The 19,427-nt window shown below is 43.5% G+C and overlaps 1 protein-coding gene across 1 annotated transcript in view; it reads right to left on the bottom strand.

The window, feature by feature from the left end:
* Positions 1 to 19,427, bottom strand: part of LOC126266988 (G-protein coupled receptor 52-like) — a 368,301-nt gene that overhangs the window by 173,305 nt on the left and 175,569 nt on the right. The window contains exon 2 of the mRNA XM_049971728.1: positions 110 to 488. Within this exon, the coding sequence (XP_049827685.1) occupies positions 110 to 233 (124 nt within the window). The 5' untranslated portion in view covers positions 234 to 488. The remainder of the gene's footprint in view (positions 1 to 109; positions 489 to 19,427) is intronic.

Here is a 19,427-nt window from a genome sequence, read left to right as displayed (position 1 = left end):
TGAATCGTAAACAGCAGCCCTATATAAGAGTAACATGCAAACAGTATGCCAGGATTTCGTATAAGCTCAATAACAGTAACCAGTTTTCTAGAGTATAGCGTGAACTTGCCTCTGAAGTTGAGGAAGGTGGCTATGATGATGAGGTTAGCCATGATGATGGCGACGCAAGCCATGAAAATGATGACGGTGATGACGAGCGCCTCGAGGGTGGAGGGGTGCGGCAGCTCGGCCATGACGGCGACGGTGGCGTTGAGCTCGGTGGCGGCGGTGACGGGGGCGGCCGCCCCCGCCCCCACCCCCGCGCCCGCCGCGGCCACCAGGCCCTCGGCGGCGGCGGCCGCGGCAGCGGCGGCGGCGGAGGCGGCGGTCGACGCGAGGGTGGCGGCGCTGCTGCTGCCGACGACGCCGACTGTGCTCGTCGCGTCATCGGTGGGCCGCCACCCCTCCGTCACCGTCACCGGCCACTCCGTTCCTGTCCATACATCCTCCTGCAACATCAACACCTGTTATTAGGACTCGCGCAAGATAACGTGGCACCGGAGCAAAATCCCATTCTTGTCGTGGGTGTTGAGTGATTCTATCTCATTGTTTGGCAAGTGCGGCACCCCGTTGGCTGTAGCCTGGCGATCTGCTCACTTCGAGCGTTCCCTTACTATCTGTTTACAACAGGATGTTCAACAATTCATTTTACACACTTCTAGAGGCCGTAGAGCGCACTTAGTAGACCTAGCTTTGCAAAAGAACCTACGGCCAGAAACGTCGTCCAACGACGCTACAGAAAGTCAGAGTTGCAGGCGTCGGAGCCTGCAGTTGTATAAATATATACAGTGTGATTCCGTGATGATGCAAATGATCGAGAATGATGGAGAAGGATAAATGTATCAATTTGAGATAAATTTCCCTGTATTAGAAACGAACAAGATGAAAGTCAAAAGTGAAAACCGTTCTTATACCTCTGATAGTTGAATACATGTACCTGTACTGTTTTTTGCAAAGACTGTTGGGTAGGTAACTTTCAGAGGTGGTAGTATGGTCAAAAAACAAGAAAAAATGTCCAGTAAACATTGGCTCTAAAATGCGTACCTTAAGAACTACGACGGCCCGCATCTCGTGGTCGTGCGGTAGCGTTCTCGCTCCCCACGCCCGGGTTCCCGGGTTCGACTCCCGGCGGGGTCAGGGATTTTCTCTGCCTCGTGATGGCTGAGTGTTATGTGCTGTCCTTAGGTTAGTTAGGTTTAAGTAGTTCTAAGTTCTAGGGGACTGATGACCATCGATGTTTAGTCCCATAGTGCTCAGAGCCATTTTTAAGAACTACGAGCACTTGTTCATTACAGGAGATATGTTTGACACTAAAGAAGATGAAAAACTGCTCATAGATCCTCAGGTATGCGTTATGAGGTCATTTTTATTAAACATTTTTTCTTATATTGGTCCATACTAGCAACTCTGAAAGTTGCGCACCCTACTTGCTTAGTAACAACTGTACCGGTTTGTGTATTGAGTATTGTGTATTGAACTGTTTACCTAGAAACGACGTAGAGGCTTCGTCCCGCCGTAGCTCCCAGTGCTTCACACAACCCGACAAAAGGCCGCAGTAGTCCCCCACTCCACCGCCGCCCCACACCGAACCAAGTGTTATTGTGCTGTTCGGGCCCCACTGGACCCCCGGGAACGTCTCATAGCAGACGAGTGTAGCCCCAGATTTTGGGGTGTTAGAGTGATTATGGTGTACCCGTACTTGGAGACAGTGTTTGCTCAGCAATCACCGACATGATGCAACTGAGACGGAATAAGGGGAACCAGTCCGCATACGATGAGGCAGATGGAAAACCGCCTTGAAAACCATCCACAGGCTGGCCGGGACGCCGGACCTCGGCACAAATACTACGGGCGGATTCGTGCCAGGGACCGGTACGCATTTCCGCTCGGGAAGCAGCTCGTTAGACCGCGCGGCTAGCCGGGCAGGTTACAGTAACGGTACATATATTCCACTGTGAGAGGTATCGGAACGGTTTCCATTTTTAATTTCCGACTCGTTCGTTTCCGAACCAGGGACCCTTACCTCAAAGTGATTCATTTATCCTTCTCCATCATCATTTAAAGTTTGTAACATCATCACCAAATCGCTCTGCATTTACAGGCCCCGGTATCTGTATCTAGAACTTTGACGTTCTGCAGCGTTGTTGGATGACGTTTCAGGACATAGCTTCCTGTGTAAAACTTGACTTTCTAATTCCACTCCACAACGCTTGCACGTGTGTAGCATGAATTGTGAAATATCCTGTATATACGCCAAAAAAAGTGTTGTATCTTCCCGATATGTTGTTCAAGTGTGTTGCTATTTTGACTGTTCCTGTACCTATCGTAAGGTCATCCCTGTAGTTGTATGTAAACATACACACAATTATCATGAGCGCTAGCTACAAGTAGAACGACGCAATCTAATGGACTGCAGAATTTTAGCAGAAGGTGAAGCATTAGGGACATCTATGGGACAAAAGAATCAACATCCGTCATACCATGAAGGGCAGTCGCGACCTGTGACCGGGTCTGAATAATCACGCAAAGGCTTGTCAATCAACAGTGTTGTCCCATGCGTACACTGGAGTCAAAGTGGTGTACTGCAGACACGAAATCGGTTCCAACTAATAGATAGTGTTGAGTCCTCAACACCGCACAGTATAATAGATATCAATGACTTTTGAGTCAAAGAAACCGTGGGCCAAGTGTTCCAGAATTGAATTCGAGGTAGAAGAGGCTATAGGACGTCTTTTATCGCGGTAGCCTGTTAGGAGACGGTTGCATGATGCGAATTACCGGGTTATCTCCAAATACATTGTCTGCAATTATTAGGGTACAGACAGACCCGAATTACATCTACAAACCACACCTGATGCCAATCCTTCGGCGTCCATTCTATATGATTACGATTTCTTGACCATCTCTAACGGAGCCCTTGACATCGTGAATGACGTGGTGCTCACCATGATCATTGGGAACCGAATAACTGTTATGCACATGTACAACAAGATGGTGATGGATTGACGTTCCGGGATATCATTACATGGGGTCATCATACACGTCTCGTGATTGTTGAGGGTAATCTCACTTGTCTAAGTTGCAAGGGCCATGATATCTCAATCAATAATGGGACCATATCGCCAAAATGTAGTGAGAATTTCATATTAATTGATGTTAACTCCTCTGTTTAACGTGTTGTTCTCGTGGGCACATTCCTTCAGCATGCTTGGATCACCAGAATGGAGTGGCCTGCATTTTCTGCGGACATAAACCCAACTGAACATTTGTGGGATCGATTGAAACGAACTCCTTTTGGACGTCGGCAACGATAACATACTCTACGCTATGTAACGACCGAATCATGAAAGATTGGCTCTAAAAGACAAATGATCTAGGTATGAACATCACCTGTAAGTCTTGTAATTCAGGTAGAGACGTACAGTACAAACTGCTTTTGTCAGTCCATTAAGAGGTCACACGCGCTGGGAAACCACTAATTTCAAGCTCGTAGACTAAGACTTGTAAGTAAAAACCGACGGACTGCAAGCAAACAGCCCTAAACGCCACATATATAAAGGCTTTCAAACGCCAATCACGGCAAGAGTTTGGTGGAATTCGGGAGCTCCAGGGAACGCCAACTGCCGCCTACAGCTGATACTATGTAATTGCGCATCAGATCCAGTTAACAGTTTTGTTAAAGGACTTGCAAAAGCTTTTCCTTCGTACATCTGGTTCGGCTGATCCCGGCGGAGGTTCGAGTCCTCCCTCGGGCATGTGTGTGTGTGTTTGTTCTTAGGATAATTTAGGTTAAGTAGTGTGTAAGCTTAGGGACTGATGACCTTAGCAGTTAAGTCCCATAAGATTTCACACACATTTGAACATTTTTTTCTTACATCTGGACTAGCCTTACTGATTTCCATTGGGCATGTCTCTGTGTGTCTTTCACAGTGACGAGTACTTGAGCCTGGCACTTCCATGGTACGTGGTCAGTAGTGTCCTCTGTTACTGCGTCTAAAGGAAGTTATAGGCTGGAATACCATTAGTTATAGTAAACTCATCTATGTTTTCGTAAACCCACGTCTGTGCTCTTCTACATGTTCATTGCTAACCTGTGAAGAAGCAATGAAACGCAGATCAATAAGCTAACCTAGATTCTCATTTCGCTTTCATCACCATAACTACCTCCTTTAGCCTGACACACAAGTCTTTCTGTACTGTCTCCAACCACAGATACCTGAAATATCCCATTCTGAACCTGTCGGCTTTTCACACACCCGCTCGTGTACCAAACGACAGGTGATTTCAAAATCGTACGTCCATTCTGATCCGAGACTGACCTCCTTCAGTATGTCACGACCCATAACGGGTTACGACATGTGAAACTATTGGGAGATGTGGGGCATTGACATCGATTACTGGCTCAGTAACTTAACAAAGAAGTAAGGTGTCTTAAAGTAGGGATGATATGATTTTCCCTGAAGAGAATTAGCGTACCCCTTCTTAGGAGGCACCGGCTTGGGCTTCCACGGTAGACGAGGTAAAGTGCACAGACAGAGTAGTGATTTTTAGTATGCAGCAGGAGCGAGGCAAGAAGTCGGAAATGAGTCACCGTCCTGTGTTGAATAATTAAGAAACGGCACCGAGAAGCCTGCAGTAGTAAACAACAAAGGGCGCCTTCTCAGCAGTTATGGTAATCGAGTTTGGGGTACCAATACTAAAGTCACTCGCACGTGAGTGCTGACGGCACTGAATTACAACCTTACGCTGCACGAGACGTTAGCACAGCACTGCCTCCTGACCGAGAAATGCGGCGAGTGAATCACAGCATACTATGGGAGGTCTACAGCTGCGAGAAAGGACGGAAAAGAAGTTTATTTGAATCTGGAAGGCAGCGAGGTCCACGCTCAGAACAATGTCTTGTCTGGAGCGTTTAATTTAATCCGAGAAATTTGGACGGAAATAAAAATGAAGTTGGGGAATTCGTGAAGTGCTGTGTCCTAGCGTTCGAACTAACGTCAAGCCACGGTTATAATGTCTTACTAAAGTTTGTTAAGAATTATGATTGCAGCTCCAAGTAAATTACTCGTACGTCTTTTGACGGCAACTTGAGCAGATGTAAAAGATATTTTACTGGCAATCTATGAGTCAAAAAGGAAATGGTTTACCATGCTTGTTAATTGATCTCTGTTTAATAGAAAAGTGCCGAAACCATATTTGAAAATGTGAGTCGCTTTGACAGGCTGCAACACCAATTTCTGGAAGCCGTCCAGGTAGTGATTAAGGCATCAGACGTTCCAGGTAGCTACGTTCTAATTCGGAATCTGGTACGAGCATTTTCACTAAGGGAATCGAAGATGAGGGGATTGAAACAGTCGTGAACCAAGAAGAGAGCATTTAACGATAGCCTCGTGAGTTCGCCGAGCCGTTAGAGTTGCCATGTCATGGATTGCGAGGTCCCTTCCGCCGGAGGTTCGAGTCCTCCCTCGGGCATGACTGTGTGTGTTGTTCATAGCATAAGTTAGTTTAAGTAGTGTGTAAGTCTAGGTACAGATGACCTCACTAGTTTGGTCCCTTAGGTATTCACACACACACACACACACACACACACACACACACACACACACGCACGCACGCACGCACACATTTAACGTTAGCGCAAGCAGAAGACCAAACATTAACAGAAGAAGCATTCATGAACTCTGTTCTGTGAATCCAGTTACCCGACAGATAACTGCTTAGGTGTAAGGGAGGAGACAAGTATGCGAGGAAATTCACTATGGAGAAACACATCAAGAAAATAGACGCACTGCAGCCGATTTGTAGTGTAGCAGAGAAACGGTATCGCCATTCTCCACCACCTCCGAGAAGGAAGAGGGAACGCTATGCATAGGTCATCACAGAGAAACTGGAAGCCTGCGACTGACAAGATGTCTTAATTTCAATCTTCAAGACATCGAGGGCTATGTAATCAGGCTAGACCAGTGATATGTTAAGTTTGTCAGGAACCATGGCACTTAGCCCGACAGTATAATGTCGATGACAAGCTAGGAAATGCGAGGGCTCGGAAAGCAGAAACCAGGAAATGAAAGGACGGCAAAGTTGTACTCAGTAGACTGGATGGGCAAAAATGAGTTTGTTAGTATAGGACGTGCTCAGGAAATGGTGAGAACTCAGATTCACTGCACATAGTGCCGATCAGGTAAGCGTAATAAGGGAATCAGCATTGAATGATGTGGTGGGCACCAACGCTGACGAACGAATAAAGCATTAAGGACTCATTAAGGAAGTGACAGAGACGCGCAATGTCACGATATTAACGTTGAGAGTAGATGACGACATGCATGTGGAAAGAGATGTAGCGAATGAAAGAATTTTAGCCAGTGACTTCTGCGAGAGTGTAAGAATAACCACAGGATACGCAATGAAGGCGCTGTGGGTCAAGGGCAGACAGGCACGGTTACGGACGAAACAAGAGCTCTGCTGTCGCATCTTGCGGACTAGGAGAGAACCACGCCGAGATAAATGGGTCGCTAGAGGAAATGCGACACCAGAGGTATCAGTAGCCCAGAAAGAGGAGAGATAAATCCAAAGCGTGGATGCAGAAGAAATAAAATGCGACAGGACGCTGCATCTAAGAGAAACAAGGGACAGAGATTACCAACAGACGGAAGGGTAAGTGAATCTCTGTGACGTTATACGAATTAGACCACGAAAAGAATACATTTTGGGGATTAAAGTGCAAAACGCAGATCGATCCGAAGGATCTAGGCGCTACAGTCTGGAATTGCGCTGCTGCTGCGGTCGCAGGTTCGAATCCTGCCTCGGGCATTGATGTGTGTCATGTCCTTTAGGTTAGTTAGGTTTAAGTAGTTCTAAGTTCTAGGGGACTGATGACCTCAGAAGTTAAGTCCCATACTCCTCAGAGCCATTTGAACCATTTTTTGAAGGAATGGTGGAGAAGCATCTATTGCAAACGAGAATGGATTTTCCTAGTACCTTGGCGGTCGTGCAGAGAAACACTTGTGTCACGAGTATTTTGAATGCAACACAAGGAGAAGTCGTGCTGGAAAGTCTCAAAGTGAAGACGGAAACAATACCTGCTATGGCAGAAGACAAGGAACGTCGTATACGAAGCATAGTTTCAGTGAACCAAGACACATGGTCGCGAATTAGCAGATTAAAAGAAATGGTGCGGGTGGATCACTTAAGCAAAGAAGAAAGGATTCGATTATTGAAATATGTATTGCGTATCATGCTGTATATCACCAGCCCAGGGATAGATTAACGCACACTGAGACGGTGAAGCATTAAAGTAAGCTGAAACCAGAAGCACAAGAAAATGTGATCAACATCCGCCCGTATCGACTGCCAGAGGCGCGAAAGCAAGCCCTCCGAAACAAGATAGGCACGATATTAAGGGAGTATATCGTTACGTCAAGCGCAGGTGGGTGGAATTTTCCGTTGTTGATGATTCCGGAGAAGATGGATGCCTAAGGGACACGAAAGTTGACAGTAGTTGCGGAATATTGGAGATCAAATGACATCTGTATTAACATTGTGTCACCACTACCGCCTATTGATGAGATTTTAGACAGCTTTTGAAAAGTCAAGCAATTCACTACTTTAGGTTGTGCAAAGGGTTACCACCAGATACTGTAGAACGAGGATGATAGGGTGAAAACAGCCTTCTCCCATTCAGAAAGGGCATTAAGAACGCAAAAGACAACCATTGGCCATAATGTGGAGACACGTTTTAGAGACCTATGAACATAGTACAAACTGGATTTCAGGGCACAAGATGTTCGTAAACTTAGATGATGTGGCTGTGTTCAGAGCTATGTTAGAAGAGCATAATGCCAGACATGCAGAAGCGTTTGAGAGATTTCAATTGCATCATTTAAAACTATATGGTGGCAGGTGTGAAATCCTACAGTAAGAGGTATCTTCCTTAGGTAATGTAATTACGGCAGAAGGATTAAAAACTGACTCACGGAAGGTGAACACAATAAAGTTGTATCCAAGACCCAGTACCACAAAGCAATAAAAGAACTTCCTAGGGATTGTGTAATTTATCGTCGTTTAATGAAGATGTTCAATCGGATAGCGAGCTGTTACATGAATTACTGAAGATAGGAGCAAACTAGGAGCTTTCCAGGAATTGAAAGAGAAAAATAGCAAGGGCCTGATCGTACAGTATCCTGATTTTACGAAGCAGTTCATAATTACAAGGGACACTTGCAAATCAATTGATTGGTGTCTTAATCGAGTAAAGACAAGTAGGTTAGGATTTCCTATTAGCTTTTGCACACAGAACGCTGAACTGCGGCGAGAAAGGATATAGTATGTTCAAGTGAGAGTTTTCAGCCATAGTGTGGCCAATGAAGCGCCACCGACTTTACATGTGTGGAAGAAAATGCACTGTACGTGATAATCACAAGCTCTTGACATGGCTGGAGCTTGTAACCGATCTATCGTCAAGATTAACGAAAGTGAGAGTTTTCAGCCATAGTGTGGCCAATGAAGCGCCACCGACTTTACATGTGTGGAAGAAAATGCACTGTACGTGATAATCACAAGCTCTTGACATGGCTGGAGCTTGTAACCGATCTATCGTCAAGATTAACGAAATTAAGCAATAAACCGGCAGAATAAGGTTTTGAAATAACAAAAAAAGGGATCATAAAGGACAATAGCAGATGGATAGTCACACATAGCAGAAGATTCGGGTATTTTCATTAGGAATGTGGAATAGATGGACGAGAAAGAACATGACGACCAGCAAAAGGTGATCAGTGAAGACAAGAAGAGAACTATTCTGAAGCTATTTCATGACTCACCAATAGCTGGATAACTAGGAATCAGCCGCACATACGACCATATCAAAAGATATAGATCATGGAGAAATAGAAGAGAGACTTAGAATAATACCTTCGATGTTACGATAGTTCTCAAAAGAACAAGATTATGCAGTATAAAATGAAGATGACCTTTTTGCTGACCGAAATATCCAAGCAGATATTCGCTCGTTGTGAAACCGATATAGTAGGACCATTTCAGATTACAGAGAAAGAGAATGGATATATGCTGACGTTTCAGGACGTCCTCATGAAATAGGTTGTAGCAGAGCCGACAGCACAAAAGGATGCTGACACAATAGCATGAGTCTTAGTACAGAGAATAATTTGCAGCTATGGAATACTGCCAGTGTTACCGTGCGACCGACAAAGTTCCTAAACAACATCTTAAAGAGGAAATGTGTACTGAAGATCGAGAAGATTGACTCTGGTGCGTACCAATCGCAGACAAAGGCAGTACACGAAAGGACACATAAGACGCAAATAAAATATCCATTATATGGGAACGAAGCATGAAACCTCAGATGAATGGATGCATTTTATCATTTTTGCATAAAGCGTCACACGGGATTCATCAACAAGGTTTACTCTGTGTGACTTATTTTTCATGAGAATATACAACACTTTTACGATCCTACAGTGATCAGGCCAATGTACAACTACGAAGATTAAGTAACCTAACTAAAGGAAGTGATGCGCCAGATGCATCAGATGTCAAGGAGTTTTAATAAGGAATGTAAGGAGAAGTACTAGACATATTACGATCGCACTCGAAGTTCATAACACTACCTACGAACAGATTAAAGCACTTCATTTAACTTCAGACGGGTGAGTTTATGGAAGAATCGAGTTCATTTGTTATGAAATATAAAGGAGAAAGAGTAGGCTAAATACTGTCTTATAACTGATTAAAGAGAGTCTTACGTATAGGAAGTCAAAAGACATACACATAAAACACATAGTGGGAAAAGAAGACATCTGACTAAGATTCATCGGAAGAATCTTAAGGAAATGCAACTCATCCATGAAAGAAGTGGCTTCTAAGGCGCTTGTCCGCCCGATTCTTGAGTATTGTTCATCTACCTGGGATCCCTGTCAGGGACTGATAGAGGAGATAGAGTCGATAGAGGAGATAGAGAAGATCCAACGAAGAGCGGCGCATTTCGTTACGGAATTGGTTAGCTGACGAAAGAGCGTTTCGTAGACGCTCAACAAGCTCCACTGGTAGACATTACAATACAGGCGTTGCGCATCATAGAGAGATTTACTATTGAAATTTCGAGAAAGCACTTTCCAGGAGGAGTCGAAGAACGTATTACTCCCCTCTCGAGTGTTGACCACGATGAGAAAATTCGAGAAATTAGAGCCAGAATAGATGCTTACCGACGATAATTCTTCCCATGCACTATTCGCGAGTGAAACAGGGTTGGAGGGTTCAGATAGTGGTACCGAAAGTACCCTCCGCCACACACTATTAGGTGGCTTGCAGAGTATGATGTGGATGTAGATGTAGATGTAGACGTACGTGAGAAAGACATTGTGATCGGTCCTCGAAGACACGCCGACTCCCGGACACTGCCTCTATTAATATAACGCTGGAAGCAGGAGCAAGCAAATGGGATAGGGCAGCTTATGTACGTATTAAAACATAAGTTACGGTTACACAGAGGAGTTGCAGAGCGTCAGACATCCAGCTAAAAAATCCGCATTGCTGTTTATGTGTTAGTGGCCACCACCATCCTTATAAAAATTGGAATAGTACTTAGACATCTCAAACATAGCATCCAATGCGGGAAATGGAAGTAAGAGGAGTGTTGAAACTTCCTGACACCGGACCGAGACTCGAACTCGGGGCCTTTGCTTTTCGCGAGCAAGTGTTCTACGAACTGAGCTACCCAAGCACGACTCACGCCCCGTCTTCACGGCTTTAATTCTGCCAGTACCTTGTCTTCTACCTTCCAAACTTCACAGAAGCCATTCTGTGAAACTTGCAGAACTAGCACTCCTGGAAGAAAGGATATTGCGGACATATGGCTTAGCCACAACCTGCGGGATGTTTCCAGAATGAGATTTCCACTCTGCAGCGGAGTGTGCGCTGATACGAAACTTCATGACAGGCTGTGGCCAATCCTTGTCTCCGCAATAGCCTTTCTTCCAGAAGTGCTAGTTCTGCAAGTTTCGCAGAAGAGCTTCTGTGAATTTTGGAAGGTAGGAAACGAGGTACTGGCTGAATTGAAGCTGTGGGGAGGGGTGTGAGTGGTGCTGGGGTAGCTCAGTTGGTAGAGCAGTTGCCCGCGAAATGCAGAGTTTCCCAATTCGAGTCTCGGTTCGGCACACAGTTTTAATCTGTCAGGAAGTTTCATATCAGCACACACTTCGCTGCAGAGTGGGAATCTCATTAAGAGAAATGTTACTCCCGCCTGCATATTAATTTTGGTCCAGCTTTTGGAAACTCTTACAAGTAGTGTATCCCCTAAGTGAAATTATTCTTAAACACAGTGCTTCGTCACCAGATACACATGATTGTAGATGAAGATTGGAGAATATGTGGTTACTCATTGCAAATGAATACATACACATGACTCGGATACAATTTTTGTTTTTTGTGCGATGAATTTCTAAATAAAGTTTTGATGCAAAACTTTTCTTGATACGTATATTAGCATGGCACCTCAGTCTCTGCAGTGAGGCTGTCTGGGGCTTTCCGAGCCGTATCACTTGAAGCTCTGTATGTGCCCTTGGAAATCTATCTGACATATTACAAATGAGAAATCAGGCCACATCGTATTAGTTGGAGATGGGAAGACCATGACAGTGGCAGGAATAAGAGACAAACGGCACTGAAAATGGTGGGGGTCAGATAGTTAGCAACGGAAATGGGACATCTGTGACAAGGACCAGAGAGTTTACACCATTTTCTCCAACATGTGTTAACGTTTAGAAATGAGATACGTGGACCCCTGCAAAAGGATGCTCCACTTGCTCCTTACTGGAACACGGCGTAACTCAATGCATTTACGAGCAGTAAATGTACTTGTGGGGATAGAAGATCCTTAGAGCATACATGCGAGGAGTCATAGAATGTGATTAGAGAGGAAACAGCCTGGAAAGAAATGGATAGTACAGTAGATTCGATCTCCAAGGTCTGACATTCAGAACACAAATGAACGACAAAATAGACCTGACATGAGACCAGGAACACAACACACAATCAACATGACAGGTACGTCAGAAGAAGATGGCGAAACTGATCCATGCAACAATACATGACAGTGACTTTCTTGAGTAAATCGCCTAAGACGTAAGCCGCAACAGATTATTTAATGTACCAGAGTCACGTAAAACTTCTAAATGAGACGTAGATAAATAGCTTAGTCACAATACGAACCAGCTGTCGGTTCATGGCTCGATGTCTTTCCGACGTATCCCATCGCCGACCCTCCCCCCTTCCTCACCCCCCCCCCCCCCCCACCCCTCTCTTTTCCCCCTTTCAACATCCTTCCGCTACTAGACCTTGGTGGTCGGAATCTACGTACAACCCCTATCATCTTTAAGCTTCCAGCGATTTCAAGAAATAATTTGTAAGTTTCTAGCTTTCCAGTACATATAATTTATATTTTATACTTTGTTTCATTACCAAAAGAAAGTAGTCCATGTTTCTCTTGACAGGATATCCACAACTATTTTATATGCTATTCGTGATTGACAACATGCGCATACAGTTGCGCTAAATGTTATTTGCCAATAAAATGAGAGGAAAAACAGGTGTCAAGAGAACAATCCCATCATCAGGTGCATCTGAGAAACAACGGCTAAATGTGACGGCGATACATATACCAAACTTCAAGAAAATCAAATTTGTAATGTTACAACAAATTTTATTTGTTTTGTTACACTCTGACAATACGTATAATCTTCAGATACTGTTGTTCTGAAAGCTGATCCTGCTTTTCTTTTATTGTAAATGAAATTTAGTAGTGCTATATGGGGATGTTATCAAGCATGAATGATTTAAGTGTCCTGTCTCAACGTCGCGGTGCACGCACAGGCCCGCTAACAGAGAGGTCTACAAACTCATCAACGAGGACTATTAGGCTTTGCGCTCTGTAGTAGCAGCTAAGGTGGGTATACGACCCGTCATACCCCATAAGGCAACGGGTCTAATGTAAGCAGAAAGTAAAAAGTGAAAAGTATTTGCACACCATAGGGTAATTCCTTTATAATGAGGCACGTCTGATTATAGGCAATGCCATTAAATTTTTGTCTGAAGAGAGAGAAACAATGAAGCAAAAATAACGTTAAACACTATGTTAGTGATTGTTTCAGGAACAGCTAGCTGTTCCAGTCGTTCAATAAAGACAAGAAAAAACAAGGGGGAAAACATAGCAGAAGTGTTTCCCAAGGCTTCTCTAATAGAGAGGAAAATTTTGTTTTTCGGTTTTGTTGCAGAACAGGTAATCAGGGCGTTGATGTGTTATTTCCACGTGACACATGTTCTTCATTTTACAGTATCTGCAGAGCACATCATCAGTATCTTGGACAGTGACATAGTCCGTTACTCAACTTCTTTCATCCCGTTTTTAGTTTATAGAATTTCCTTTTGGCAGCGTGTGGTCGATCTTGTTTTGCCTTTGTTGATCGTTTGTTTATGTGACTATTTATTTCTCGGAATCATAGTAAGGAACTGTTGATTTTGGATGCCTATATTTGTGGAATTATTTGGTGATACAGATATGACGTGTTAATAGGATCGTTTACACACTCGCTAGCTACAGCTTACAAGTTATGCGAGATGTGCGTTTGTGAGGCTCAGCTGTCGAACTACATCTCCTCTGCCACCCGAAATTTTTCAGAATAAAGCCCCCATCACCATTGTCTCTCCTCCTGTTGTAAGTCTTAATACTAATGGGCCAAGCTGTTTGTGAGCACTCTACATCAGTTGAAATCAAATTCGCATATCTCGCACTAATGTAATATTTGCCCTGATTCAAAAGACTGGCAGCATTTATATAGACACGTCATCATTGATCTTCCCACTTCAGCATATTGATGTGCTCATATGGGCAGATCTTTGTTCTTCCAGTATCGATCTCTTCGAAGCAGGAACGTCATTGAACTTGGGCCAAGAGATGAGTTCATGCGGTTTTTCTTTGTTTGTGAGAGTGATCATGTAATGCACTGAGCGAAAGGCAGGTACCATGCATCATCGTGTTCATTCCCTAGAGGCAGAGAGGGGATGAAATAACAGCGTGCACTCCATTGTTAATACAGATTGAGAAATGTTACGGGCTACACGCCTATACGTCGATTCCGTGCATAGCACAAAGATTGCACATTACCCAACACTTTTGTTTGATTGTAAAGTGGACAAGTCATTTTGATTTTTGCAAGTTATCGACTTGCGCGTCAGAGAGAGAAGGTTATGTTACTGTTAAGCAATCTTTGGTCTTATTGTGGCACAGTCTTTGCCTAGGTGCAGTCTGATACATTCGTAGTTGAAGTGTGATAGTTATTTAGTAATGCTGTGTTGACTTGTGACTGTATCTATTAGATGAAGAAAGATTTATTGGAAAAGAAAATGAACTACATTTTTTTTTCTTTTTAAGAGAAGAAATTTCAGGAAAGACTGCTGCACTGCGCATGTAGTCGGAATGATTATTGTCAGCTGGTTAACTTTGTTTACTTGCTCGGAACTGAGACGAAGACCACCGCCCCTTCCCTGAGTGATGCATTAGCATGTCACGTGACTGAGATGTTTGGTTATTATAGAAATTCTCCGTTAACAATGTACCCTTTTTAAATCATTGTTTACATTGTTAAGTATAGTATTGTTCAAATGTTCAAATGTGTGTGAAATCTTATGGTACTTAACTGCTAAGGTCATCAGTCCCTAAGCTTACACATTACTTAACTCAAAGTATCGTAAGGACAAACACACACACCCATGCCCGAGGGAGGACTCGAACCTCCGCCGGGACCAGCCGCACAGTCCATGACTGCAGCGCCTTAACCGCTAGGCTAATGTCGCGAGGCGTAGTACTGTTCAGACCAATGTTATGTGTGAAGATCACGCGAAGTTTTACTCTGTCGTTTTGAATACGTATTTGATTTTAAAATTCTTGTCATAGTACATCATTTCATTCCACTGTTTAGCAATCTTTGGTCTTATTGTGGCACAGTCTTTGCCTAGGTGCACCATGTGGGATGTAACAGTTTGAATATTATTTGGAAATTTTATTTAAAAATAGAAATCTAGCCTAGCCGCTGAAAGCTTGCTGTTACAGTTGTACTTTAGAGAAATCTGCAACAATGTCGTCAAGACGCGAGGCAAATTGAAAGTTTGATTAGGGGTGTGTATTTGTTTTACACCGCATTCCCATGTAATATAAAGACAGGTTGTATTCAGACCAGTTACAGAACAATTCAAGTTAGGTTTTCTTTATTCAAAGGTCAGCATAAGAGTTTAACTAGAATAACAGTTTGGGGGTATTTGGTTTTAGTAATATGTAGACTTTTAATAGAATGGGAGTTAAATTTGGGCTAAATTTCTTACGGGAAAACATAGTGGGGAACTTAAATGTGAATACCTTTTGAATAATATCACTTTGATAGCATTTATTGGTAATGTAATGTATACGTACTTACTTACTGGTTTAATTCTGATGCTAAAGTTTCCAATTAAATCTAATGAATGGAGAGCGTTCAGTATTTTCATTGTTAATCATTGACTCATCATTACAGCTCCAAGTATGAAGTAATTTGGTAGAGCAATCATCAGAAATGGAATCTCTGCACTGTGCTGACCATTTTCCCAACCGCTGTCGTTACGTGAATGGATAGCATGGAGTGTGATCATCAAGGACAGCGCTGGACGACGCGATTTTTGTAGAAGGAAGATATAAACGCCGCCGATATTCACAGTGTGTGGAAAGCGTACATCTTCTCGAAGAGATGCTGTTGCAATACGAAAACGCTTGTTCCCTTCCAAGCCAAAAAAATCACAGTTTTCATCGCTGAAATGGGGTTCCGGGTGTTTCCACACCCATCGTATTCTGCTGACTTGGTCCCTTAACTTATGTAGGCCCTCCTGGAGCCAAATGTTGGAGTCTGTCGCATCCATCGTGAGACAGCTGCTCGCAGTTTCTGGAAGTCTGCGAAACGGTGTTCGTGCATAGCTCTCTGCGTAGTCCCAAATAGGTAGTGACCAGACGGGGTCAAGTCAGGGGAGTACGGTGGCTATGCGCAATTTCAGCGATGGTAGTCGTGGTTTTCTGACTCGCATGGGGAAGAGCGTCGACGTGTTGAAACAGTACTTTTTCGTGACGGTGCACATCCTCCACGCACCGCCACCAACTGCCTTTGGATATTTGCAGCGTTTACACCCTCTTCCCGCGGAAATCACATCGCCCAACGCTGTCCCTGATGATCACACACCATGCTATCCGCTCACTTAATGACGGAAGTTTGGAAAAATTGGCTGTACTGTGCAAGGGTTATACTTCTACAGACATCAAAAAAAAGTTTTGCATGACCTCGGTTCCGAGAGTTCAAAACATGTACTGAAAATTGGAACAAAGATCAAAATAAACATCATTTTCGCCCCTTTTACTTCTGACGAAAACCACACATTGCATGTTGTACAGTCATACAGCGAGAACTTCACAGGTGGTGCTCCAGATTGCTGTACACACCGGTACCTCTAATACCCAGTTGCACGTTCTCTTGCATTGATGCATGTCTGTATTCTTCGTGGCATACTATCAACAACTCCATCAAGATTGTCCCACTCCTCAACGGCGATTCGGCGTAGATCCCTCAGAGTGGTTGGTGGGTCACGTCGTCCATAAACCGCCCTTTTCGATCTGTCTCAGGTATGTTCGATATGGTTCGTGTTTGGAGAACATGCTGGCTACTCTAGTCGAATGATGTTGATATCCTGAAGGAAGTCCTTCACAAGATGTACACGATGGGGGGTGCGAATTGTCGTCCATGAAGACGAATGCCTCGTTAATATGTTGCCGATATAGTTGCACTATTGGTCGGAGGATGGCATTCACATATCGTATAGCCGTTACGACGCCTTCCATGACCACCAGCGGCATACGTAGGTCCCACATAATGCCACCCCAAAACAGAAGGGAACCTCCACCTTGCTGCACCCGCTAGACTGTGTGTCTAAGGCGTTCAGCCTGACCGGATTGCGTCCAAACAATTATCCGTCGATTGACTGGTTGAAGGCAAATGCGACACCCATCGGTGAAGAGAACGTGATGTCAATCCTGAGCGGTCCATTAGGCATGTTGCTGGGCACATCTGTACCACGCAGCAAGGTCTCTTGGTTGTAAAGATGGACCTCGCCATCGACGTCGGGAGTGAAGTTGCGCATCATGCAGCTTATTGCGCACAGTTTGAGTCGTAACACGACGTCTTATGGCTGCACGAAAAGCATTATCCAACATGGTGGCGTTGCTGTCGGGGTTCCTCAGAGCCTTAATCCGCAGATAGCGGTCATCCATTGCAGTAGTAGCGCTTGGGCGGCCTGAGCGAGGCATGTCGTCAATAATTCCTGTCTCTCTGTATCTCCTCCATTTCCGAACAACATCGCTTTGGATCAGTCTGAGACGCCTGGACACTTCCCTTGTTGAGTACTCTTCTGGTACAAAGGAACAATGCTTAAGTGATCGAACCGCGGATTTGACCTTCTAGGCATCGTTGAACTACAGACAACACGAGCCGTGTACCTCTGGAACTGACTGAAACTGATCGACTGTCGGACCCCTTCTGTGTAATAGGCGATACCCATGCATAGTTGTTTACATCTTTGGACGGTTTTAGTGACATCTCTGAACAGTCAACTGTACTGTGTCTGTGATACAATATCCACAGTCAACGTCTATCTTCAAGAGTTCTGGGAACGGGGGTGATGCAAAACTTTTTTTTATGTGTGTAGTTATGGTTCTGCTAGCTATGGTTAGACCATAGGACTACGTACTTCTAATTGTAATAACCGACTTACAGGTGCACCATGAATAATGCGAAAACAGTTACGTGTTAATCTATATTGAACTTCCCACTCGGTTGCCTTCTTTCAAATTGTCATCTCTTTCGCTTATTTATTCAGGAATCTTCGGTATCAAATCCAATAGAGACAATAACATTTTTCGCATTGCTTTGCTTTTAGCCCTGAAGTACAGTTCTGGGCTTCAAAAGTTGGTATTTACATATATTGTTGACAATATCGCAAATTCATTTCTAATAGTGCAGTTTCCCGTATGGCCAATGTAATATTCACTGTATGGACTTCGATTTCTATTCTTTGGGGTAGATCCTTCGATTGCAGCCAAAGAGCTCTACAAAACTATTAAATATGTGCTAAAATAGTGTTTTGTTTTATCTTCTACTACTAGCCGGCGCTACAGATTACCCCAAACTCGTAAACACTACACATAAAAGTATTAACTCACAGAATCCACAAGATGATTTAGGTTTAAATCTCTTAATAGAGTAGGGAAATAAAATAAATTGTGACTGGTATAAGTAAACATGTTGTATCAATAGACTTTAAAATAGTGCAAGATGTTCAAAATTCTCAGGGGAATATGTGTGTGCTACAGGGAATGATGGGTAAGATGCCATATGCACAGGAAACAAGAGGGAAGAATAAGAATCTGAACGATTACTTGAATTAGAAAGAGTGTAAGACATGAATGCTGTTTTTTGCCCTTACTATTCAGCCTGTTCGTTGAAGAAGTAATGATAGGAATAAAAGAAAGTTTCAGGACTGGGATTAAAATTCATGGTGAAAGGATTTAAGTGTTAACGTTCACTGGTGCAATGGTACCCTCAGTAAAAGCGAGGAAGTATTACAGGACCTGTTCAGTGGAATGGACAGTCTAGTAAGTAGCTGTATACGGTGGACTGACAGTAAATCGAAGAAGTACGATAATGATGAGTTTGGTCATAAACTTAACATCAAACATAGAAAGCAAAATACCACATGACGAACGATTCATAGGGAACACAAGAAGCAGGCTACCACAGACAAAGAATGCACTCCTGGCCAAGAAAAATATATTTGTGTTAAAAACATTGGCGTTTATTTGAAGAAGAAGTTTGTAATATGGTAGGTCTGGGACACAGCTTGTATGAAAGCTAATTAAGAACCGTGGGAAAACCGGAATAGAAGGGAATCGAGGAGTTTGAAATGTAGGCTGCACAAGGGTGTTAAAAATTACGTGGATAGGTAAGACGAGAAGTGAAGAGTTTCTTAGCCGAATCAAGAAGCAGAGGAACATATGGAAAACACTCATAATAAGAAGGATTAGTATGATAAATCATATGTGAAGACATCAAGGAAAAAGTGCCATTGTACTTGAGGGGGTGGTAGAGAGTAAAACTTTTTCTTGGAAGACAGAGGTTGGAATTTATCCAATGAATAGTTGCTGATGTTGGTTCAAGTATTATTCTGAAGTGAAAAGATTGACGTAGGAGATGAATTCTAGTTGATATTGCAAGAAGTTCATTATTCACACTCGACTTTGTTACTAAGTC

The sequence above is a fragment of the Schistocerca gregaria genome, chromosome 4 (assembly GCF_023897955.1).
Source record: "Schistocerca gregaria isolate iqSchGreg1 chromosome 4, iqSchGreg1.2, whole genome shotgun sequence".
Taxonomy (NCBI): domain Eukaryota; kingdom Metazoa; phylum Arthropoda; class Insecta; order Orthoptera; family Acrididae; genus Schistocerca; species Schistocerca gregaria.
Note: the sequence above shows the minus strand (reverse complement) of the source record. Positions and strands in the feature narration are given on the sequence as shown.